Consider the following 25,193-nt stretch of genomic DNA (forward strand, 5'->3'; position numbering starts at 1 on the left):
ACCGCTTGACCCTGGGACACAGAGGTTGCAGTGAGCCAAGATCACGCCACTATACTCTACTCTGGGTGGCAAAGCAAGACTCTGTCTAAAAAACAAAACAAAACAAAAAACTGAAGTTAATAAGAGCAGAAAAGTAAAAAGAGGGAAACAGGCAAGACGCATGGTGGCTCACACTTACAATACCAGCACTTTGGAAAGCCAAGGTAGAAGGACTGCTTGAAGCCAGGAGTTCGAGACCGGCCTGAACAACATAATGAGACTCCGGCTGTATAAAAAATAAAAAATTAGCCAGGCATGGTAGCACGTGCCTGTAGTCCCAGCTGCTCGGGAGGCTGAGGCAGGAGGATTGCTTGAATTGGAGGTTACAGTGAGCTGTGATCAGATCACTGTACTTCATCCTGGGCAAGAGAAAAAGACCACCCTGTGAGAAAACAGAAAGAAGAGAAGAGAAGGAGAGAAGAAAAAGGGAACCAGAAGAAAAAGGAGAGCCAGGTGGACCTGCAGATGGGGACCTCGGGGCCACATGGGGCCACAGCCATCTACACTGACAGAAGATGGTGGCCATGAGGTATAAAATGGGGTGGAAAGATGGGGATGTGGGGGGTGGAATAAAGCGTGAGGAAATAGAGGCCATCCTTGAGGATCTGTCTACTATGTGCTAAGCACCTCACTCAGTCTCCCAACAACGTGGAAAGAAGGCATTGTGCCCATTTCATAGCCTGCTTTCAATAGGGTTTATTTATTTATTTTGAGACAGAGTCTCACTCTGTCACCCAGGTTGGAGTGCAGTGGCCTGATCTTGGCTCACCGCATCCTCTGCCTCCCAGGTTTAAGCAATCCTCCTGCCTCAGCCTCCGGAGTAGCTGGGATTACAAGCATGCGCCACCATGCCCAGCTAATTTTGTATTTTAGTAGAGATGAGGTTTCCCCATGTTGGTCAAGCTGGTCTGGAACTCCCAACCTCAGGCCTCAGGTGTTCCATCCGCCTCGGCCTCCCAAAATGCTGGGATTACAGGCATGAGCCAACACACTCCGCCTCAGTAGGGCTTTTATGTTGTTAGAAGAGGCCAAAGTCTCCATGGCTCATTCAAAATGATACACACAGACCGGGATCCAGAAGAGAATCGGCCTGAAGCTCCTTGGAGCTCCCTGGAGGGTTCCACCCACCTTGCTCCAGCTCACCCAGAGTTCTACGATTCAAAACAGCTGGAAATGTGTGCCCTGCTCTCCCCAACAAGAAAACAGAACAGAACATGGCTGTTTCTGCCAAGCGAATTCTGAATAAGCTGCATTCCATTTCATTAAAACAATTACCTGAGCTCCAGCCAAGAATTACATAAAGCTTCCTCCCAGCACCACCCCCTCCCCCATAAAACACACATCATGCTGCTTTCAAATAGGCAGAGTGAAGCTCTGAGCCCTCGCTAGAAGACCTCGTGGTCCTCGAAAAGTGGCCAGTCTCGGCATCTTTGCATGCTGACATGGATGACATGAGGCTGAAAGAAGACCTTGGCATGAAGCCCTCCCCTTATGAGAGCCTGCTGGCTGCCCGAAATGTTTCTAGTAGGCAGGGCCCTCACCTCTGCCTCAGAGCCAAGAGGGCCACTGGTGCCAGAATGCAGCTATTTCCCCAAAACAGACTGGAGGCCCAAGAAGGCCAGCTTTGAGTCAGCACGAACTAGACATGAGGGACCAAGGGAGTGGGGATTCCAGGAGAGGGAGCCTGAAGGCTGAAAAACTGGATGGTCGGACTTGAGCTACAAGCAAGGGCCTGGGGCCATCAGCCATCACTGCCCACAGGTAAATGGTGTTCCACTGGACACAGATAAGGGGTTCATGATGTGAGGCAAAAGGCATCCCCTCCCCTCCTGCAGGCCTCAAGCTGCCCAGAGACTGTTCCCTGAATTGTGTAAAGCCTTGCTCTGGCTAGGCACCATGGCTCACACCTGTAATCCCAGCACTTTTGGAGGCTGAGGCAGGTGGATCACCTGAGGTCAGGAGTTCGAGACCAGGCTGACCTACATGGTGAAACCCCATCTCTACTAAAATTACAAAAATTAGTCAGGCGTGATGACACACACCTATAATCCTAGCTACTGGGGAGGCTGAGGCACGAGAATCACTTGAACCTGGGAGGCAGACGTTGCAGTGAGCCAAGATTACCCCACTGCACTCCAGCCTGGGTGACAGAGTAAGACTCCATCTCAAAAAAAAAAAGAAAAAAAAAAGTCTTGCTCTGTGTCCCACCAGCCTGGACAACCCATCTCAAACTCCAACCAAAGTTCGGCATCTCACATGCTTCAACCCTGGTCTGATTAATGTCATCATGCTCAAATAACTCATGAGGTTGCCTCCATACCTATGGACACACACTGTCTCTGGGCCTGTCTTTTTTCTGCACAGGTCACAGCACTGTGCTCCCCATTTCCCAGCTGATAGTCAGCAGTCACTGTCACCTGAGGCCCCCCCAGCTCCTGTCTCTGCTCACCCAATCTTCCCACCACCTGCACAATCACAGGAGGCCAACAGTCATTCAGGCCAACCACAGGCAGGCGCAGGCCAGCACCCTGGTCCAACAACTCGAAGTCCACCATGGAAAAGCAGGGTTTCCTTACTTTTCTCCAACTTTTCATTATGAAAATGTCTAAACACACAGAGAAGTTGAGAGGCCTGTGTATTCTCATTTAGATTAGACTGTCATTGTTTTACCACTTTGTATGAATGCATGGCCCTTGTGCTCTCTGCCCTCTATGTATTTATCCTGTTTTTCATTATATCATTTAAAACTAAATTAAGCTGGGAGCGGTGGCTCACGCCTGTAATCCCAGCCTGTAATCCCAGCACTTTGGGAGGCTGAGGCGGGTGGATCACCTGAGGTCAGGAGTTGAAGACCAGCCTGACCAATATGGTGAAACCCTACCTCTACTAAAAATACAAAAATTAGCTGGGTGTAGTGGCATGCACCCATAGTCCCAGCTACTCAGGAAGCTGAGACAGGAGAATTGCTTAAACCCAGGAGGTAGAGGTTACAGTGAGCCAAGATCGTGCTGCTGCACTCCAGCCTGGGTGATAGGGCAAGACTCCATCTCAAAAATAAAAAATAAAAAAATAAAAATAAGTTGCAAGACATCATGACACTTTACTCCTAAATACTTTAGCATGAACCTAACAATAACAATATTTTCCCATAAAACCACAATACCACAATCACACAAGAAATAAGCATTAAGAGGCCATCTTTAAGGGAAGATTTGGCCACTGGGGCTCCACTGGGCCTGGCCAACCGCATGTTCTGTCTACCACTGGCCCAGAATCCAAGGCCTCCCTGGAGAGGCCAGCCCTGAGCCCCTGGTTAGGCAATCGGTTAGTCAGTTGGAAGACTTATCAGGATATGAATGTACACTGGAGGCCAGATAAGAGACTCCCAACAAGACCCAGACTGCAAAAGGCAGAGTAGACCCTGTGAGGCTGTTGATGGAGGCTCAGGGCCCATCCCAGGTGAGAAGGGCACCCGGAAGCCATTTCCATGACTTGCTTTGCGAACATTTCTGAGAAAACTCAGCTTCCTGATTCTTTCTCTTCCTCTCCTCCTCCCATAGGACATCCTTCATTTTCCACCATAAAGTTTTCAACAACTCCCTCCTCTGGACATGGGAAAGACAAGGAGCATGTTTAGGTGCAGTGGGGCTGGAGGCACCGGAAGGCTTTTGATTCCTGAGCAGAGGAGCTGGGAAGGGACCACAGGGGACCTGCCCCAGGTTCTCCTTGGCAGTGGTGCTGTAAGCTCACTGCTCTGTCTTAAGAGTAACAGGCGACTGGAGAGGTGACCAGGGAGGGAGGAGTGGGGCCTCCCCTGGAACAGGAGACACTCCCCACAGGACCCTGCATCCCATCCTGAGTGTGTGTCCCCAAGAAAGAACAAAAAGGCCGGGTGCAGTGGCTCACGCCTGTAATGCCAACACTTTGGGAAGCTGAGGCAGGAGGATCACCTGAGGTCAGGAGTTCGAGACCAGCCTGACAAACATGGAGAAACCCCATCTCCCCTAAAAATACAAAATTAGCTGGGCGTGGCAGTGCATGCCTGTAATTCCAGCTACTCGGAGACAGAGGCAGGAGAATCGCTTGAACCTGGGAGGCAGAGGTTGTGGTGAGCTGAGATCACGCCACTGCCCTCCAGCCTGGGCAATGAGAGCGAAACTCCGTCTCAAATAAAAGAAAGAAAGAAAGAACAAAAGAAAGAGAAGAAGCTGCAGAGAACAGGGAAACGACAGATGTGGAAGACAACAGAGAATAGGGTGGGGGCAGAAAAATGTTAGTGTCCTAGAAACAGAAAACAGTCAAACCAATGAGCAACCCATATCAGATGCAGTATTATGAACAGAAAGAGTAAAGAATGCAACATGCGCAATGGCTCACGCCTGTAATCCCAGTACTTTGGGAGGTCGATGCGGACACATTGCTTGAGGCCAGGTGTTCAAGAACAGCTTGGGCAACACGGTGAAACCCTGTCTCCACAAAAAATTTTAAACATTAGCAGGGCATTGCGGCATGCGCCTGTAGTCCCAGCTACTGGGGAGGCTGAGGGAAGAGGATCACTTGGGCCTAGGAGGCGGAGGCTGCAGACCCTGTCTCAAAAAAAAAAAGTGTACAAAACAGCTGGCCGCAAGTCCCACTCAGCAGCCAGACCGCCTGGATTCAAATCCCAGCACTGCCATTCACTAGCTGTAGAACTTGGGCAAGTGGGCTCACCTCTCTGTGTCTGTTTCCTCACTTATAAAATGGGTAGTGGTAATACTACTAATAATAAAACCTGCCTCATATGGACAGCTTGATTCAAACAAGCAATGCATGTAAGGTGCCCAGCACAGTGCCTGCACATAATAAGTGCTCAATAAATATTACGGGAAAAAATTCTGTAAACACTGTAAAAAAGAAAAGCGTGCCCAGGCCAGAGTGCAGTGACGCGATCTCGGCTCACCACAATCTCCGCCTCCCGGATTCAAGCGATTTTCCTGCCTCAGCCTCCTGAGTAGAATATCTGAGACTACAGGCACCCACCACCATGCTCAGCTAATTTTTGTATTTTTTTTTTTTTTTTTTTTTTTTTTGAGACGGAGTCTCGCTGTGTCTCCCAGGCTGGAGTGCAGTGGCGTGATCTCGGCTCACTGCAAGCTCCGCCTCCCGGGTTCACGCCATTCTCCTGCCTCAGCCTCCCAAGTAGCTGAGACTACAGGCGCCCGCCACCACGCCCGGCTAGTTTTTTGTATTTTTTTAGTAGAGACGGGGTTTCACCATGTTAGCCAGGATAGTCTCGATCTCCTGACCTCGTGATCCACCCGCCTCGGCCTCCCAAAGTGCTGGGATTACAGGCTTGAGCCACCGCGCCCGGCCAATTTTTGTATTTTTAGTAGAGATTGGCTTTCACCATGTTGACCAGGCTGGTCTTGAATTCCTGACCTCAAATGATCCACCCACCTCGGCCTCCCAAAGTGCTGGGATTACATGTGTGAGCCACCATGCCCGGCAGATTTTGCTATTATTAATGACTCAGACTAGGATGACCCCAGGAAAGGCGGCAATGAGGCTAGAAGTTTATTCAACATCTCTGGAGCGAGGTAAAGACCCAAGAGAAGCTTCAGATTCAGATACTCCATGCGCGACGACTAAATAGGAGAAGAGGGCTGCTCAGTGGCTCACCAATAACTCTGGCCTTCCATCAGCCTCTCCAGCCAAGGGTACACCCAGCTTCTTCAATGCATGGCCATCACTAGGGAAGCTGGAAAAAAGGAATACTGAGATATTCCCTCAAAAGACCTTGAACCCATAGTGACAGGGCTTTGGCTTCCAGTAGGCTGAGCCTTTCTCCATCAAGCTGTCTGCCCAGGTAGCAGACAGCTTCACGTATCAGAAAGGGTACCTGCTGAAGAATCAAACCCACCAGGGTTTGAATCCCAGCTCTGCCCCTTAGTAGTACAAAGCCCAGGAGAAGGTCTGGCACTGACACAGAGCCCACCAGGAGGGCACCATCGCTGCTTGGGTAAATGCTGCCTCTGCCACAGGCCCAGCAGCTGGGTGCCCTGACTCTGCCCTAACACACAGAGGGACCACAGACAGGAAAGCCCAAAGTCCAGACTTTCCATGGAAACGGGGAGGTTCCATAGCTCCCAATGCCCCAGGCAACTCCTCTGCCCCCCTAGCACTACCCCCAAGGACAATGAGGCACTGTTTTCCAAAGGGTCAAGACTGCTGAGAAGCTGAAAGAAGACATGTCCAGATTCCAGCAGCAACTGGGCACTGCCAACAGCTGGCTGTTCCCCCTGCTAGAGGATGGGAAGGCAAAGCTACCAAGAGTCTCGCACTGGACACACCCTTTGCCATTTCCTGGGAATGGCCCCTAGGGCAGAGATTGTTAAAGGTAACTATCAATTATTCAGCAGGCCCCAAGGCTCATTCCCCTGGTTAGTCACCAGCACCTACCACCTATTGACGCTTAAGACGACCAGATCTGGAATTGGATGAGCCTGGGTTCAAATCCCAGCATTACCACTAAACTTCCCTGAGCTCAGGTTTCCACATCTATAAAGTGGAGACAAAACACCTCCGTTTCTGAAAGGTTGTGATACAGCTTGTAAAGCGCTGAGTACTGCGCCTGTCTCCCATGAAGTGCAGGTGATCATGATTAGACCACAGTTGTGGTCAAAGCCCCAACTAAGTACACTGAGAACATGAACAGAGGGAGAGCAAGCAATCGGGTTAGAAAACACAGTCAGAGTGCATCTCAGTGTTGTGGGAACTCTGTCCAGGAAACTCCAGCCAGAACTCGAACAGAGTGAACTCTGGGCCAAACCAGCATCTAAATAGTAATAAGAAAAGCCACCAAGCAGCCACCCCAAAGCACAAAGTAGAGAGAACACACAGGGAAGGGCAGAACATGCTGTGTTGATATTTTTCTGCTCAGAGAGCTATAAATTTGTAACTTATTAAATTTGTAACTTATTAAACAGCACATGGCAAGTCTGTCATTGGTAGTTATGGGGAGGAGAAGAGTTCCCCATTTTTTATCAGACCAAAAAACAAAGTCACGGAGGAGGTGATGCACCCTCTGGCCTTGCTACTGGACACACCATAAACTCTCCCCTGTGTTAGGGACCAGGAGGCACATGGCTGAGAGCACGCTCAGGAGAAAAATAAAAACAACAGGTCTGGGCTTTGTGTCCACCCTAAGGAAAACAGCTGACAGGCAGTGTGCTGAGCCGCCATCCAGACAGCTGACGGGGCCCCAGTGCAGAGGCAAATTCCTCTCCCCTCCTGCACACCCCATTCCTCCCACCCCGGGCTCTGGTCAGCCAGGCGTGGCTTTCCCCTTGGGAGCTCAGGCCAAGGAAATCGGGCAGCCCGGATGTAAGCAACTGGGCGTCTATGGTAGAAAGCAGCAGAAGTTACAGGTGACAGCCATCACCCAGTGGCAACCCCTCCTTCAAGTGCCCTTGCCTCCTCCCCAGGAAAAAAAGGCTTCTTGGTATACAAGAGCCGCAGATCTAGGAGCCAGGAATTGGGCTTCCAGTTACGGTTTTGTCATTTCATGGCTGTGCAGCCTTGGGCAAGAGAATCAACCTCTCTAAGTCTCAGCTTTCTCAATCTGTAAAAAGGCAGGTGGTCATGATTGCATTGGCTTTAAGGCGGAATCTGATAAAAGGGTTGTTGTGAGGATACCACAAATTGAGGTACAGGGAAGTACTCCACAAACAGCCATTTAAATCCTTACAATCCCCTCTCCCGTATACAGTACTCTCTTTCCTTTCAGAACTCAGTTTCCTGGCCCTAAATGGAAGACTGTCAGAAGACAGGAACTCCGGATTTCCATGGGGGGCTCTACCAAGACTTTCTCAGTCCGTGAAACAGCATGGGGACTGCCGGGAAGCCACAGAACTGCATCAGCATTTTAGAAACTGTAACTTTGCTCCCAGTTCCCACTGGGAAAGCACTGAGACTCTTAAATCCTGGATTCAAGGAACATCCCCCAGCCTCCTTCCAGCTGAGCTATTTTTATGTGAAAAAAAAAAAAAAAAAAAAAAAAAACCTGCCTGGAAGCCATGCCAACCTTGAGCACACTGAAAAAATGGGTGCCAAGCCTGACCCAAAGGTAGAACTACACTTGGCAGCCATCTCACTCTGCAAAACAGGCAGGACCCTACACCACCCCCAGCTCCAGGATCTCAGGGGCACCCTGATCCCAAAAGGAAGCTGGAGGGAAGCAGTCAGGTCCAGCGCCTACAAATAGCCAGTCTTAACTTAGTGCCCGGCGCTGCTTGGTAGAGGTCCATCAGTCCTGTCTGCTGAATCTACTCCTCAGAGCCTGGGACAGAGGAAGCATCAGTGGTCACACAAGCCACCCACAGTCCAGAGAGGAAAGACAAGGCTCCTACAGAGAAGAAACGTGTCCCCCCTCCTCACCTCCCAAGCTCAAGGCCCTCCAGCTACAGGCGTGAAGGGGAGGGAGAGAGAGCGAATCCTCCCACTCCTGCGTTCACGCCACCCAAGGCATTCCTAGAACCCTGACACCAACCCCCTTGGGTTTAGAGTCGCTTCCACGAGATGCTTTCTTTCCCCTAACACCAGATCAAGACTGGACTGAAAAGAGTAGCCTTGGGGCTCCAATAACAGGAAAACAGTACAACTCTGTTCTGGGCATCCTGTCCTCTTTTACCTGCGCGGCTTCCAGCAGGGCCTGACGCAGAGAGGGTGGAGGGGACCCTGCTAGCCAGGACACGTTCAGGGATGGCCATACCTTGGGGCCCACCTCCCACCTCATTCCCCTGGCATTTCACCAGAATCTGGGGGTGGGGAAAGAATCAGGACTCACCAAATTACCGTTCTAGGCTTAGATACCGCGGAAGACGGACTGGTCTGTGAATTGAGGGGCTGGTCCACAGAGTGGGGAGGGCAGTGAGAGAAAATAAGTGATGGGTCCTTGAAACGGGGTGACCAGATTTGAAGTGGGGGGTCAGGAGAGCAGGCAGACTGGGAAACTTGTCTTTGAAATGGGGGTGTGGTCATCACACGCTCGTCTCTAGCTTTTGCATCTGACTTGTGAAATGAAAGGGGTGGGCTCCGAGGGGTTATCCCTGAAGGGGGGTGCCAGTCTGTGAAGTGGGGGGCAGCCCTGGCGGGACGGGGAGCAGGTCGAGGAAATGAGGGAGCAGCCCATGAGATCGGGCAGCTGCTCCCCGAGTTGGGCGGTCGATCTGTAAGGTGGGGGTGGGGAGAGGTCTGCGAGGTGAGGGTCCCGTAGCTGACGAGGTGGTCCGCTCCAGGAAGTCCCGTCCCTGCAGCGGACAGGGTGGGTCCCGGAGGGGCGGGCTGGTCCCTGGGGCCCTTCTGGGAGATGGGGGTGGGTCCCCGAGGTCGGGGGTCCAGAGGTGAAGCCGTCCCAGACGGGGAGTGGCTGCTGTGCGGTCGGTGCCGAGGCCGGCCTGGCCCAGGACTGAGGCCCGGTTAGGGATCCCGGCCCCGCGGAGCCCCGGCCGGCAGGGACGAGAGCTGAGGCCGGGGCCGCCGCGGGTGGGATCCCGCGGCCCCCGTCGCTCGCTGGCGCCCGCCCGGCCCGGCGCTGCGCGCCTCTCGCCTCCTCCTCCCTCGGCCTCCCGCTCACTCACCGAGGTCGTCCATGGCCGGACCACGGGCGCCGGCTCGGGGTCGCGCTAGCTGCCCGTCCCGGGGCCGCTCCTCTGTGCCCCGCAACTTTTCCGCCGCGAGCCTTGGCCCGGAACGGAACGCGCCGCCGCCGCGCGCGCCCCCGCGCCCGCCGCGCGCCCCGCCCCCGGCCGCCCCCTTGTGCACGCGCGCCCCGCCCCCGCCCACCCCCGCGACTTTGCTGACCCCGCCCCCTGCGCACGCTGGTCCCGCCCCCGCCGCGAGCCCGGGCAGTGGGCGTCGCTGGGCGGGGCGGTGGCGCCCCCTCGCGGCTGAGCGGGCAGGTGGGCGGCTCCCAGGCCTCCAGCCACTCCCATCCGTCTTTCTGTCCCTCTCAAAGTCACTTGCCTGACCCTGCGGATGACAAATCCGTCCACAGTCAGCCATGTGTCTGTGCATTCGTCGGCCACTCGGTCATCACATGCCTGTCCACTGGAGAGTCAGTTTTGCCCATCTGTCCGTCTGTCTGTCACCTGTAGGTCACCACCCAGGAGGATCATAAGTCAGTACCAGGCAAGGCCTGGAGCCCGTGGCTGACCTTTCCTGGGGTCGCCCTCTGGATCGATGGCAGTGCAGCTCGCAGTTCACCCTTTCTGGCCCAAACCCAATACCTGTGTGGTTCCATCTCTCTTAATATTACTTCCACACATCCACCCTCCCTAGACCCTCTTCCAAAACTGCGCATGGGGCAGAGGGTACCCCACATTAGACATTAAAGGGAAAACGACATGAAAGTCACGCCCAGTGCTCCCCCACACTCGGAAATTGGGTAATAATAACAGCTACCATTTACTAAGTGTCTGAAAAGACAGACACTATATAGCTATTCTCTAAATTAATCCTCCTAGAGGTAGTTATTATTATCCTATCATTGGTCCTTTGCTACCCGTTGGGATGGGTGATGGAAGTTTGTGGATTTTATATCAAACTGCTTTGCAAGTACAGCTTCAAGTTCCCCTTGTCCCTCAAGAATCCAGGCCTTCTGGGCCAGGTCAGGTCCTCCAGAAAGCAGATGAGATGCTGAGGTAAAGCTAGGGGTAATGCCTGTGACAGAGAAGGCGAAATAAGCAGGGCTGGGCAAGGAGACTCAGATCTGACAGACAGGTCAACCCATCAGGGAACTCCATGATAAAAAAAAATGAGAAGTCCCCTTGGACAGAAGTATCCGGGTTCCAATGCTCCCACCACGTTCAGTCATTTTGTAAAGGCAGATCCAAGCAGCTTCTGTGGCTGCCACATTCTCCTATAATAAATGCAAGAGCAAAGACTGTTCCTCAAACACTCTATTGCATTCTTTTCCAACAACTTGCATATGCCTCTATTTTGTTTTAGTTTTTATGTTTTTTGTTTTGTTTTGTTTTTTGTTTTTGTTTTTTGAGATGGAGTCTCACTCTGTCGCCCAGGCTGGAATGCAGTAGTGCAATCTCAGCTCACTGCAACCTCCGCTTCCCAGGTTCAAGTGATTCTCCTGCCTCCTGCTGGGATTACAGGCGTGTACCACCATGCCTGGCTAATTTTTGTATTTTTAGTAGAGACGGGGTTTCACCATGTTGGCCAGGCTGGTTTTGAACTCCTGATCTCAGGTGATCTCCTGCCTCCTGCTGGGATTACAGGTGTGTACTACCATGCCTGGCTAATTTTTTTTCTTTTTTTTAAGACAGAGTTTCGCTCTCGTTGCCCAGGCTGGAGTGCAATGGTACACGATCTCGGCTCACCGCAACCTCCACCTCCCGGGTTCAAGCGACTCTCCTGCCTCAGCCTCCCAAGGAGCTTGGACTACAAGCATGCACCACTATGCCTGGCTAATTTTGTACTTTTAGTAGAGACAGGGTTTCTCCATGTTGGTCAGGCTGGTCTCGAACTTCTGACCTCAGGTGATCCACCCACCTCAGCCTCCCAAAGTGCTGGGATTACAGGCGTGAGCCACTGCGCCCGGCCATTTTTGTATTTTTAGTAGAGACGGGGTTTCACCATGTTGGCTAGGCTGGTCTTGAACTCCCAAGTGATCTGCCTGCCTCAGCCTCCCAAAGTGCTGGGATTACAGGCGTGAGCCACCGCGCCCAGCCTGTTTTTGTGTTTTTAAGACACAGTCTAGCTCTGTTGCCTAGGCTGGGATGATGAATAAGACTAACATGATGTCTACCTTCTTGAATCTAAAGGTGCATGCAAAAGAGCAAAGTGGCTAGCATAAAGGATGAGTAGCCACGCACCACTCCCAGCTGTGTGGAATAGCATGTGCACAGGTCTGTAGACAAGACATTTAATATTGACCACAAGCCTAGGAGATGAGCACTGTTAGCACCTTTTACAGCTGGAAGAGTTGAGAGTCAGAGAGGTTGAGTTACCCAAGGTCATACAGCTAATAAGTAAGGAAACTGAGATTTGAACCTGGGGAGGCTTATGCCAAGGCCTGGTTATGAAACGGCTAAGTGAAACTGCTACGACTTAGACCAACCCCAGGGCATACGCTACTTCTCCAAAGGTCTAAAACCTTTCTTTTTCAAAGCTGTGTGGTCTGGAAATGCCGAGGTACCCATTGAATGAGCAAGTTTCTCATTGGTACGTGGAGTTCTAAAGAGAACTGAAGCTTCAGAGATCAGTGCTGGTGAACTTGAACACTCAGGTCCCCACCAGAGATTTCCTCATGTAAATCATTCCTAAACCCCCATTTCCTCCCTGGCTTCCTTCTTCCCTTGAACTCTCACCCTACAGCAATTAAACTTGGTGTCTAGTTCAGGCTGCTACAACAAAATACTATAGACCGAGTGACTTATAAACAACAGAAATCTACTTTTTCACAGTTCTGAGGCTGAAAGTTCAAGATCAGGGTGCTAGCACAGTCAGGTTCTGGGGAGGGCCCTCTTCCGGGTGGCAGACTGTTGACTTCTTGTATCCTTACATGGCTCAAAGAGGGCAAGACAGCTCTCTGGGTTCCCTTTTATAAAGGCACTAACTAATCTCTTTCGTGAGGGCCTTGCCCTCATGACCTAATCACCTCTCGAGGCCTCACTTAACACCATCGAATTGAGATTAGATTTCAATATATGAATTTTCAAGGATATGAACATTCAGTCCCTTGCATTTGATAAAATCAATCAGGTTTTTTCATTCTTCCTAAAGATTAAATGACATTAACAGAGCAGATGGACAACCCTATGACTTCTTGCTAGTGGTTCCTCTTGGGCAATTTACTCTGTGTCTCAGTTTCTTCCCCTATAGAAAAGTTAATAGTAGCTGCCTCTCAGAGTCCTCAGGACTAAATAAGAAACTACACACCTAGTACTTAGAATGGTCCTTGTCACCACAAAATAACACTCTTGACTCAGCACTAGAAACAGAACTTGACCTGGCCGGGCACAGTGGCTCACACCTGCAATCCCAGCACTTTGGGAGGCCAAGGTGGGCGGATCACTTGAGGTCAGGAGTTCAAGACCAGCCTGGCCAACATGGTGAAACTCCGTCTCTACTGAAAATACTGCAAATACAAAAAATTAGCCAGGCATGGTGGCAGGTGCCTGTAATCCCAGCTACTCAGGAGGCTGAGGCAGGAGAATCACTTGAACCCGGGAGGCTGAGGTTGCAGTGAGCCGAGATCGGGCCATTGCACTCCAGCCTGGGGAACAAGAGCAAAACTCCATCTCAAAGAAAGAAAAAAAGAAAGAAACAGAACTCGACTGGTCACCATGGCTCACACCTGTATTCCCAGCACTTTGGAAGGCCAAGGTGGGCGGATCACTCGAGGGAGTTCGAGACCAGCCTGGCTGACATGGTGAAACACCATCTCTACTAAAAACATAAATTAGCTGGGCATAGTGGTATGCACCTGTAATTCCAGCTGCTCGGGAGGCTGAGGCAGGAGAATCACCTGAACCCAGGAGGGAGGTTGCAGTGAGTCAAGATCACACCACTGCACTCCAGCCTGGGTGACAGAATGAGACTCTGTCAAAAAAAAAAAAAAAGAAAGAAAGGAGGCCGGGCGTGGTGGCTCACACCTGTAATCCCAGCACTTTGGGAGGCGGAGGCAGGCAGATCACAAGGTCAGGAGATCGAGACCATCCTGGCTAACACAGTAAAATCCCGTCTCTACTAAAAATGCAAAAAAATTAGCCGGGCGTGGTGGTGGGTGCCTGTTGTCCCAACTGCTGGGGAGGCTGAGGCAGGAGAATGGTGTGAACCCGGGAGGCGGAGCTTGCAGTGAGCTGAAATCGTGCCACTGCACTCCAGCCTGGGTGACAGAGCAAGACTCTGTCTCAAAACAAACAAACAAACAAAAAAAATAAGAAGGAAGAAAGGAGGGGAAAAGAAACAGAATGCAAGCCAGATATGCAATCAAAACTTTTCTTTTTTTTTTTTTTTTTTTTTTGAGACAGAGTCTCACTCTGTCACCCAGGCTGGAGTGCAGTGGCGTGATCTCAGCTCATTGCAACCTCCGCCTCCCGGGTTCAAGCGATTCTCCTGCCTCAGCCTCCTGAGTAGCTGGGATTACAGGCACCCGCTATCACACTCGGCTAATTCTTAAAGTTTTTAAAGTAGAGATGGGGTTTCACCATGTTGGCCAGGCTGGTCTTGAACTCCTGACCTCAGGTGATCCCACCTGCCTCACCTCCCAAAGTGCTGGGATTGCAGGTGTGAGCCACCGTGCCCGGCCCAATCAAAACTTTTTTAGCAGGCCGGGCGCGGTGGCTCAAGCCTGTAATCCCAGCACTTTGGGAGGCCGAGACGGGCGGATCATGAGGTCAGGAGATCGAGACCATCCTGGCTAACACGGTGAAACCCTGTCTCTACTAAAAAATACAAAAAACTAGCCGGGCGAAGTGGCGGGCGCCTGTAGTCCCAGCTACTTGAGAGGCTGAGGCAGGAGAATGGCGTGTACCCGGGAGGCGGAGCTTGCAGTGAGCTGAGATCCGGCCACTGCACTCCAGCCTGGGCGACAGAGCCAGACTCCGTCTCAAAAAAAAAAAAAAAAAAAAAAATGAAAGAGGGAGGCTGAGATGGGCAGATCACGAGGTCAGGAGATCGAGACCATCCTGGCTAACACGGTGAAACCCGTCTCTACTAAAAATACAAAAAATTAGCTGGGCACGGTGGCCAGCGCCTGTAGTCCCAGCTACACGGGAGGCTGAGGCAGGAAAATGGCGTGAACCCGGGAGGCAGAGCTTGCAGTGAGCCGAGATCGCGCCACTGCACTCTGCCTGGGTGACAGAGCGAGACTCCATCTCAAAATAAGTAAATAAATAAATAAAAGAAACAGGCCAGGCACAGTGGCTCATGCCTGTAATCCTAGCACTTTGGGAGGCCCAGATGGATGGATTACCTCAGGTCAGGAGTTCGAGACCAGCCTGACCAACATGGTGAAATCCCATCTCAACTAAATATACAAAATTAGCCAGGTGTGGGGGTGCACACCTATAATCCCAGCTACTTGGGAGGCTGAGTCAGGAGAATCACCTGAACCCGGGAGGCGGAAGTTGCAGTGGGCCACGATCATGCTACTGCACTCCAGCCTGGCTTACAAGAGCAGAAGTCCATCTCAAAACATAAAAAATAAAAAATAAAAAAATATGGCTGGACACAGTGGCTCATGCCTGTAATCCCAGCACTTTAGGAGGCTGAGGTGGGCAGATCACCTGAGGTCAGGAGTTCAAGACCAGCCCGGCTAACAGCCTGATCTACTAAAAACACAAAAATTAGCCGGGCATGGTGGTGGGCACCTGTAATCACATCTACTCCAGAGGCTGAGGCAGGAGAATTGCTTGAACCTGGGAGGTGGAGTTTGAAGTGAGCCAAGATCATGCCACTGCACTCCAGCCTGGGGGACAGAGTGAGACTCCATCTCAAAATAAATAAATAAATAAATAAAAGAAATAGATAAAATTAATATTAATGGTCTATTTTATGTAATTCAATATATCCTCAATGTTGGCCGGGCACGGTGGCTCACACCTGTAATCCCAGCCCTTTGGGAGGCCAAGGCGGGCGGATCACGAGGTCAGGAGATCAAGACCATCCTGGCCAACGTGGTGAAACCCCGTCTCTACTAAAAATACAAAAATTAGCTGGTGGCATGTGCCTGTAATCCCAGCTACTAGGGAGGCTGAGGCAGGAGAATCGCTTGAACCAGGGAGTCGGAGGTTGCAGTGAGCTGAGATCTCACCACTGCACTCTAGCCTGGTGACAAAGCAAGATTCTGTCTCAAAAAAAGAAAAAAAATCCTAAATGTTATCATTTCAACTTGTAATCAATATAACAAAATATCAGTGAGATATCTTACTCTTTTTTTGTATGAAGTTCTTCAAAATCCAATGTGTATTTTACACGTACAGCACATCTCAATCCAAATAGCTACATTTCTTTTCTTTTCTTTTTTTTCTTTTTTGAGACAGAGTCTCACTCTGTTGTCCATGCCGGAGTACAGTGATGAGATCTAGACTCACTGCAGCTTCAATCTCCCAGGCTCAAATGATCCTCCCATCTCTGCCTCCTGGGCAGCTGGGACTACAGGCACACGTCACCGCACCTGGCTAATATTTTGTATTTTTAGTAGAGATGAGATTTTGCCATGTTGCCCAGGCTGGTCTGGAACTCCTGGGCTCAAGCCAACCGCCCACCTCTACCTCTCAAAGTGTTGGGATTACAGGCATAAGCCACTGCATCTGGCCCAGCTAGCCACATTTTTTTTTTTTTTTTGAGACGGAGTCTTGCTCTGTTGCCCAGGCTGGAGTGCAGTGGCGCAATCTCGGCTCACTGCAAGCTACGCCTCCCGGGTTCACGCCTCCCTAGTAGCTGGGACTACAGGCGCCCGCCACTGCGCCCGGCTAATTTTTTCTATTTTTAGTAGCGACGGGGTTTCACCATGGTCTCGATCTCCTGACCTTGTGATCCACCCGCCTCGGCCTCCCAAAGTGCTGGGATTACAGGTGTGAGCCACCGCGCCCGGCCGTTAGCCACATTTTAACTACTCAGTAGTCACATGTGGCTAGCGGCTACCGCATTGAACAATACAGTTTTAAATGTCAACTATCATTATTGGCCGGGCGCGGTGGCTCAAGCCTGTAATCCCAGCACTTTGGGAGGCCGAGGCGGGTGGATCACGAGGTCAGGAGATCGAGACTATCCTGGCTAACATGGTGAAACCCCGTCTCTACTAAAAATACAAAAAACTAGCCGGGCGTGGTGGCGGGCGCCTGTAGTCTCAGCTACTTGGGAGGCTGAGGCGGGAGAATGGCGTGAACCCGGGAGGCGGAGCTTGCAGTGAGCCGAGATCAGGCCACTGCACTCCAGCCTGGGAGACACAGCGAGACTCCGTCTCAAAAAAAAAAAAAAACTATCATTATTTTGGGTTATTTTATTTTATTTATTTTTTTGAGATGGAGTCTCGCTCTGTCACCCAGGCTGTAGTGCAATGGCATGATCTCAGCCCACTGCAACCTCTGCCTCCCGGGTTCAAGCCATTCTCCTGCCTCAGCCTCCCGAGTAGCTGGGATTACAGGCGTGTGCCACCACACCCGGCTAATTTTTGTATGTTTAGTAGAGATGGGTTTTCACCATGTTGGCCAGGGTGGTCTCAAATGCCTGATCTTGTGATTCACTCACCTTGGCCTCCCAAAGTGCTGGGATTACAGGGGTGAGCCACTGTGCCCAATCTATTTTGGGTTTTTTTTTTTTTTTTTTTTTTGAGACGGAGTCTCGCTCTGTCGCCCAGGCTGGAGTGCAGTGGCACAATCTCGGCTCACTGCAAGCTCCGCCTCCCGGGTTCACGCCATTCTCCTGCCTCAGCCTCCCGAGTAGCTGGGACTACAGGCGCCCGCCCCTGCACCCGGCTAATTTTTTCTATTTTTAGTAGAGACGGGGTTTCACCATGGTCTCGATCTCCTGACCTTGTGATCCACCCGCCTCGGCCTCCCAAAGTGCTGGGATTACAGGCGTGAGCCACCGCGCCCGGCTATTTTGGGGGTTTTAACCTAAAAACCATTTCCTCAGAAAACTGTTCCCTGACCTGCTGAACTATGTCAGCTCTGTTATTAAAATCTTTTTTGGGGCCAGGCGCAGTGACTCACCCCGGTAATCAGCACTTTGGGAGGCGAGACAGATGAATCACCTGAGGTCAGGAGATCAAGACCAGCCTGGCCATCACAGTGAAACCCCTCATCTCCACCAAAAATACACAAATTAGCCAGGCATGGTAGCATACACCTGTAATCCCAGCTACTCAGGAGGCTGAGGCAGGAGACTCACTCAAACCCGGGAGATGGAGGCTGCAGTGAGCCGAGACCGTGCCATTGCACTTTAGCCTGGGCGACAGAACAAGACTCCCTCTCAAAAAAAATAAAAATAAGTAAATAAAAATAAGTTAATAAAAATAAAAATAAATAAAATCTTTTTTTTTTTTTTTTTAGCATTCTAGAAGCACTCATCATGATTATCATTAAATAATTCCGGACAGGCACAGTGGCTCACACCTGTAATCCCAGCAATTTGGGAGGCTGAGGCGGGCAGATAATGAGGTCAGGAGATGGAGACCATCCTGGCCAACATGGTGAAACCCCGTCTCTACTAAAAATACAAAAATTAGCCGGGCGTGGTGGCACTTGTCTGTAGTCCCAGCTACTCGGGAGGCTGAGGCAGGAGAATGGCGTGAACCCAGGAGGCGGAGGTTACAGTGAGCCGAGATTTCACCACTGCACTCCAGCCTGGCGACAGAGTGAGACTCCGTCTCAAAAATAATAATAATAATTATAATAATTCCTATTCACTTGTTATTTGTGTTTGTCTCCTTAGACTCCAGCCTTCAGAAAGGTGGAGGCCATTTGCTCATTGTTCTATCCCAGTGCTGGCATACAACAGGTGCTCAATAAACATCTGTTGGGTGAATAACATTTATTAAGCACACACTTAATGAATTAGCCTTAGCACTGCATTAACTGAAGTTGGGAAGAAAGAGGTTAAGAGGAAAAAAAGCGGCTGGGCATGGTGGCTCACACCTGTAATTCCAGCACTTTGGGAGACCGAGGCAGGTGGATCACCTGAGGTCAGGAGTTCAAGACCAGCCTGGCCAACATGCCGAAACCCCGTCTCTACTTAAAATACAAAAAGTACCTGGGCATGGTGGCATGTGCCTGTCATCACAGCTGCTAGGGGGCTGAGGCAGGAGGATCGTTTGAACCTGGAAGGTGGAGGTTGCACAAGCCACTGCATTCTAGTTTGGGCAACAGAGCGAGACTCTGTCTCAAAAAAAAAAAAAAAAAAGAAAAAAAGCAGATTTAGAAGAGTCAGTTCCAGAGCTTACAACATAGATGTTGACATTTTTTTTTTTTTTTTTTTTTTTTTTTTTTGAGACGGAGTCTCACTCTGTCGCCCAGGCTGGAGTGCAGTGGCCGCATCTCAGCTCACTGCAAGCTCTGCCTCCCGGGTCTACGCCATTCTCCTGCCTCAGCCTCCTGAGTAGCTGGGACTACAGGCACCCGCCACCTCACCTGGCTAGTTTTTTGTATTTTTTAGTAGAGACGGGGTTTCACCGTATTAGCCAGGCTGGTCTCGATCTCCTGACCTTGTGATCCGCCCGTCTCGGCCTCCCAAAGTGCTGGGATTACAGGCTTGAGCCACCGTGTCCGGCCCGACATTTTCTTTACAAAAGCAATAGTTGGTTATTGTAGGAAAACGTCTCAAAAAGTCGAATAAATGGCCAAACACAGTGGCTCACACCTGTAATCCTAGCACTTGGGAGGCTGAGGCAGGAGGATCACTTGAGCTCAGGAGTTCGAGACCAGCCTGGGCAACATAGTAAGACCTCTTCTTGGCCGGGCGCGGTGGCTCAAGCCTGTAATCCCAGCACTTTGGGAGGCCGAGATGGGCAGATCACGAGGTCAGGAGATCGAGACCATCCTGGCTAACACGGTGAAACCCTGTCTCTACTAAAAAAAATACAAAAAACTAGCCGGGCGAGGTGGCAGGCGCCTGTGGTCCCAGCTACTCGGGAGGCTGAGGCAGGAGAATGGCGTAAATTCGGGAGGCGGAGCTTGCAGTGAGCTGAGATCCGGCCACTGCACTCCAGCCTGGGCGACAGAGCGAGACTCCGCCTCAAAAAAAAAAAAAAAAAAAAGACCTCTTCTTTATTTTTATTTTATTTTTTATTGGATTTCCTTTCAGATTCAGACCTACAGATATCTTTTAAAGTAAAAAACTTATTTTAAAATGAATAAACTAAGATGAAAATTAAAATCCATAATCCAAAAATAAAAGAATGACCAGTTGTATGTTTTCCAGAGCGTTCTCTTACACACAAAAAACATACACACAATGTTTTTAGATATAAAACATTAAATATGTATTTGAATATTTTTGTACATTGTTTTGAAACTTGGTTTTCTCATTTACCCATTTATCACTACTTTGTTTTTTGTTTGGGTTTTTTTTTTTTTTGGGACAGGGTCTCCCTCTGTCACCCAGGCTGGAGTACAGTGGTGCAAACACGGCTACTGCAGCCTTGACCTCCCAGGCTCAAGTGATCTTCCCACCTCAGCCTCCTGAGTAGCTGGGACTACAGGTGTGTGCCACCACATCTAGTTATTGTTTTAAATTTTTTGTAGAGATGGGGGTCTCCCTATGTTGTCCAGCCTGTTCTCGAACTCCTGGGCTCAACCAGTCGTCCAGTCTTGGCCTCCCAAAGTGGTGTAATTACAAGCATGAGCCACTGTGGCCAGCCCAGCGTGAGCCTCTTTTCATGGCATTTAACATTTTTCTGAAACATCAATTCCTTGAGTAAAACAGCATTGCATCGTATAATTGTACCAGGATTTACTTAACCAATCTCCTGATAAAATTTAGTTAGTTCCAAATTTTCACTACAATCAGCAATGCTAGGAGTACATCCTTGTAGCTAAATCTCGGAGCACTTCCTTAATGATTTCCTGCAGGTCAGTTCTTAAGGAGTAGAAGTGTAAGTTTAAGTGTCGTGTTAGTCCGTTCACTATGTGTTGGCAAAGTGCGGTCTACAACAGCTATATCTAGATAAATATATCATGTATATTTCACGACTACTGAGTTGACGCGCAACACTGTAGGGTGGTTCCAGGCATAATTCTCCCAAATGTAGTGTGACTAACTGCCACTGGTGGAATGAGAGGTTGCAGCTAGTACAAATATCTATTTTATTATTTTATTTATATTTTTTGCAGAGACAGAGGTCTCACTTTGTTGCCCAACTTGTCTCAAACTCCTGGGCTCAAGGAATCCTCCCACCTCGACCTCCCAAAGTGCTGGGATTACAGGCATGAGCCACCATGCCCAGCTCAGATTTCTTATTTTAATAGTCATGTGTTTATGTATTAGAAAATTATCGGCCGGGCGCGGTGGCTCAAGCCTGTAATCCCAGCACTTTGGGAGGCCGAGACGGGCGGATCACGAGGTCAGGAGATCGAGACCATCCTGGCTAACACAGTGAAACCCCGTCTCTACTAAAAAATACAAAAAACTAGCCGGGCGAGGTGGCGGGCGCCTGTAGTCCCAGTTACTCAGGAGGCTGAGGCAGGAGAATGGCGTAAATCCGGGAGGCGGAGCTTGCAGTGAGCCGAGATCCGGCCACTGCACTCCAGCCTGGGCGACAGAGTGAGACTCCGCCTCAAAAAAAAAAAAAAAAAAAAAAAAAAAAAAAAGAAAATTATCTAATTAGTACATAAAACCTGTGATGGTTCCAATATTATTGTTTAGGATAAATAGAAGGTTTTTGTTTGTTTGTTTTGGTTTTTGGGTTTTTTTCACAGAGTCTCGCTCTGTTGCCCAGGCTGGAGTGCAGTGGTGCGATCTTGGCACACCACAACCTCTGCCTCATGGGTTCAATTGATTCTCCTGCTTCAGCCTCCTGAGTAGCTGGGATTACACGCCTGCACCACAATGCCCGGCTAATTTTTGTATTTTTAGTAGAAACATAATGTTGGCCAGGCTGGTCTCCAACTCCTCACCTCAAGTGATCCACCTGCCTCAGCCTCCCAAAGTGCTGGGATTACAGGCGTGAGCCAGCCCACTCGGACTTTTTTTTTTTTTTTTTTGAGACAGAGTCTCCTTGTGTCGCCCAGGCTGGAGTGCAGTGGCACGATCTTGGCTCACTGCAACCTCTGCCTCCCGGGTTCAAGCAATTCTCCTGCCTCAGCCTCCAGAGTAGCTGGGATTACAGGCGCCCGCCCACCATGCCGGCTAATTTTTTGTATTTTTAGTAGAGACGGGGTTTCACCATGTTAGCCAGAATGGTCTAAATCTCCTGACCTCGTGATCTGCCCACCTCAGCCTCCCAAAGTGCTGGGATTACAGGGCAGCTACCGTGCCAGGACTTTTTTTTTTTTTAAGTGGGTCCACTTAAAGAAAACTATGTAGGGACGGCCGTGGTGGCTTACGCCCATAATCCCAGCATTTTGGGAGGCTTAGGGCTGAGGAGGGTGGATCACCTGAGGTCAGGAGTTCAAGACCAGCCTGGCCAACATGGCGAAACGTTATCTCTACTAAAAATACAAAAATTAGCCAGGTGTGATGGTGCAGGCCCCATAGTTCCAGCTACTCGGGAGGCTGACATGGGTGGATCACTTGAGCCTGGGAGGCAGATGTTGCAGTGAACAGAGATTGTGCCACTGCACTCCAGCCTGGGCGACACAGCAAGAGTTCATCTCAAAAAAAAAAAAAGAAGAAGATTTGAGCTAGAGCTAGAATTCCAGTTTTCCTTAGTTCCCAATTGGGGATCCTGGGAGAGTCTCTCTTAGCCTCAGTTTTCTCATCTGTGAGATGGGGATATTGTCTTCTCCACATGGCATGCCTGCCTGGGAGGGCTTATAAACAAAGAATTGTGACTGGGCATGGTGGTTCATGCCTATAATCCCAGCACTTTGGGAAGCTGAGGTGGGCAGATCACTTGAGGTCAGGAGTTCGAGACCAGCCTGGCCAACATGGTGAAACTCTGTCCCTACTAAAAACACAAAAATTAGCCGGGTGTGGTGGCGCGCACCTGTAATTCCAGCTACTTGAGATGCTGAGGCAGATAGAATCACTTGAACTCGGGAGACAGAGGTTGCAATAAGCCGAGATTGGGCTACTGCACTCCAGCCTGGGCAACAGAGTGAGATACCTATCTCAAAAAAAAAAAAAAAAAAGTTAAAGAAAAAGTATTATAAGGTCAAAATGGATCTCAAGAGATTCTCCAACCTTTTCTCGGGTGAAGGGGGCTGGATTTCCACCTTCATCCTCCTCTCTATCACTTAAGGACCCCACATGTTGACCAGGTGCCCACCTGGAAGTCATCCTCTATTCCTTCCTGTCCTCGATTTCCACACCCAGTTCTGCCTGCCCATCTGCAAAGTGTAGCCCAATTCCCACCCCACCACCTCATTTTCACCGTTATATCTCTGGTGCATGATTGCACCATTGCGCCATTATATCTCTAGGTGCAGCCATGCACTGCCCTCTCTTGCTTGGAATTACTGCATGAACCTCCAAACTGGACCCCTATTGTCAATTTTCTACCCAGAAGCCAATAAGCCAATGTTATCTTTTTTAAATTTTTTTTGAGATGGAGTTTTGCTGTATCGCCCAGGCTGGTGTGCAATGGTGCAATCTTGACTCACTGCAACTGCTGCCTCCCAGGTTCACACCATTCTCCTGCCTCAGCCTCCCAAGTAGCTGGGACTAGAGGCACGTGCTACCATGCTAGGCTAATTTTTTTTTTTTAATTTTTAGTAGAGATAGGGTTTTGCCATGTTGGCCAGGCTGGTCTTGAACTCCTGACCTTGGGTGATCCACCCACTTTGGCCTCCCAAAGTGCTGAGATTACAGGTGTGAGCCACGGCACCCAGCCTAATGTTATCTTTTTTTATTTTATTTTATTTTATTTATTTATTTATTTATTTATTTAGAGACAGAGTCTCACTCTGTCATCCAGGCTGGAGTGCAGTGGTGCGATCTTGGCTCACTGCAACCTCCACCTCCCAGGTTCAAGTGATTCTCCTGCCTCAGCCTACCGGGTAGCTGGGACTACCATCAACGCCCCACGCCTGGGTCGTTTTTTGTATTCTTAGTAGACACTGTGTCTCACCGTGTTGGCCAGTCTGGTCTCGAACTCCTGACCTCTGGAGATCCACCCCCTCGGCCTCCCAAAGTGCTGGGATTACAGGCGTGAGCACCCGGCAATGTTATGTTTTGTTAAAAAAAATCAACTTTATTGGGCCAGGTGCAATGACTCATGCCTGTAATCCCAGCACTTTGGGATCTTGGCATAGCTGGTCTCAGATCTCGAATAGCTATTCACATGCCACCTCTGTGGGTCCCGAACGTGTTATCTAAAGTCTCCCCGTACTCCACCAAATCAGATCTCCTTACCCTGGTATTTGTTTTTTTTTTTTTTTTTTTTTTTTTTTTTTTTTTTTTTTTTTTTTTTTTGAGACGGAGTCTCGCTCTGTAGCCCAGGCTGGAGTGCAGTGGCCGGATCTCAGCTCACTGCAAGCTCCGCCTCCCGGGTTCACGCCATTCTCCGGCCTCAGCCTCCCGAGTAGCTGGGACTACAGGCGCTGCCACCTCGCCCGGCTATTTTTTGTATTTCTTAGTAGAGACGGGGTTTCACCGTGTTAGCCAGGATGGTCTCGATCTCCTGACCTCGTGATCCGCCCATCTCGGCCTCCCAAAGTGCTGGGATTACAGGCTTGAGCCACCGCGCCCGGCTACCCTGGTATTTGTTGATGTTCACCTTCTGCCATTATGTTCTGCGTTTATGTGTGTAATTGTTTATTATTTGTCTCTGCCTCCCCCATTAAAATGTCAGGGCTATGAGAACAAGGACTATGTCTGTCTTGTTTGCTGCTTGTTCACCAGCATCTGGAATGGTAGGTTTGAGTAACTATTTTTGAACGAATGAAAGGCTGGCGACATGGAGATACCAGGAGATGAGTGAACTGGGCTGCATAATTAGTTGTAGCATCAGGATGAAAACCCCAATATCCTGGCCCCCAGCCCAAACCTCTCTCCTCTTTCTCAGGCCATTCACAGATCTTCCCAGGCCTGACACCCCAGACAGTACAGGGGTCTTAATTGCAGTGTTGTTTTTTTTTCCCCCCGCAAGATGGAGTCTTGCTCTGTCGCCCAGAGCTGGAGTGTGATGGCGCAATCTCGGCTCACTGCAACCTCTGCCTCCTAGATTCAAGCAATTCTCCTGCCTCAGCCTCCCAAGTAGCAGGGATTACAGGCGTGAGCCACCACGCCCGGTTAATTTTTGTATTTTTAGTAGAGATGGGGGTTTCACCAAGTTGGCCAGTGTGGTCTCGAACTCCTGAGCTCGTGATCCGCCTGCCTCGGCCTCCCACAGTTTTGAGATGACAGGCGTGAGCCACTGCGCCCAGCTGCAGTACTGTTTTTAAGAGCAAGAGACTGGACACAACTCAAATATCCATCAATAGGGGGCTGGTTAATTAAATCACATACAGTCCTACAATGGAAAATTAGCCACAGAAAAGATCCCAGGAAGCTCAAAT

At 50.1% G+C, this 25,193-nt stretch overlaps 2 protein-coding genes across 34 annotated transcripts in view; one reads left to right on the plus strand and one right to left on the minus strand.

The window, feature by feature from the left end:
* PXN (paxillin) overlaps window positions 1–9,814 on the minus strand; it is a 59,572-nt gene extending 49,758 nt beyond the window's left edge. For all 3 annotated transcript variants that reach the window (XM_050747999.1, XM_050747998.1, XM_050748000.1), the window contains exon 1: window positions 9,657–9,814. In XM_050747999.1, coding sequence (XP_050603956.1) covers window positions 9,657–9,669 — 13 coding nt within the window. In that variant the 5' untranslated portion in view covers window positions 9,670–9,814. The remainder of the gene's footprint in view (window positions 1–9,656) is intronic.
* Window positions 1–25,193, plus strand: part of BICDL1 (BICD family like cargo adaptor 1) — a 718,679-nt gene that overhangs the window by 521,682 nt on the left and 171,804 nt on the right. The window contains exon 1 of one of the 31 annotated variants that reach the window (XM_050747965.1): window positions 600–603. The exons of 29 other annotated variants lie outside the window; for them this stretch is intronic. The gene's annotated coding sequence lies outside the window, so the exon portion shown is untranslated. Of the gene's footprint in view, window positions 1–599; window positions 604–9,000; window positions 9,005–25,193 lie in introns of those variants that run through there. One more of the 31 variants, XM_050747958.1, reaches the window with a different exon arrangement.

Source organism: Macaca thibetana, chromosome 11 (genome assembly GCF_024542745.1).
Source record: "Macaca thibetana thibetana isolate TM-01 chromosome 11, ASM2454274v1, whole genome shotgun sequence".
Lineage (NCBI taxonomy): Eukaryota > Metazoa > Chordata > Mammalia > Primates > Cercopithecidae > Macaca > Macaca thibetana.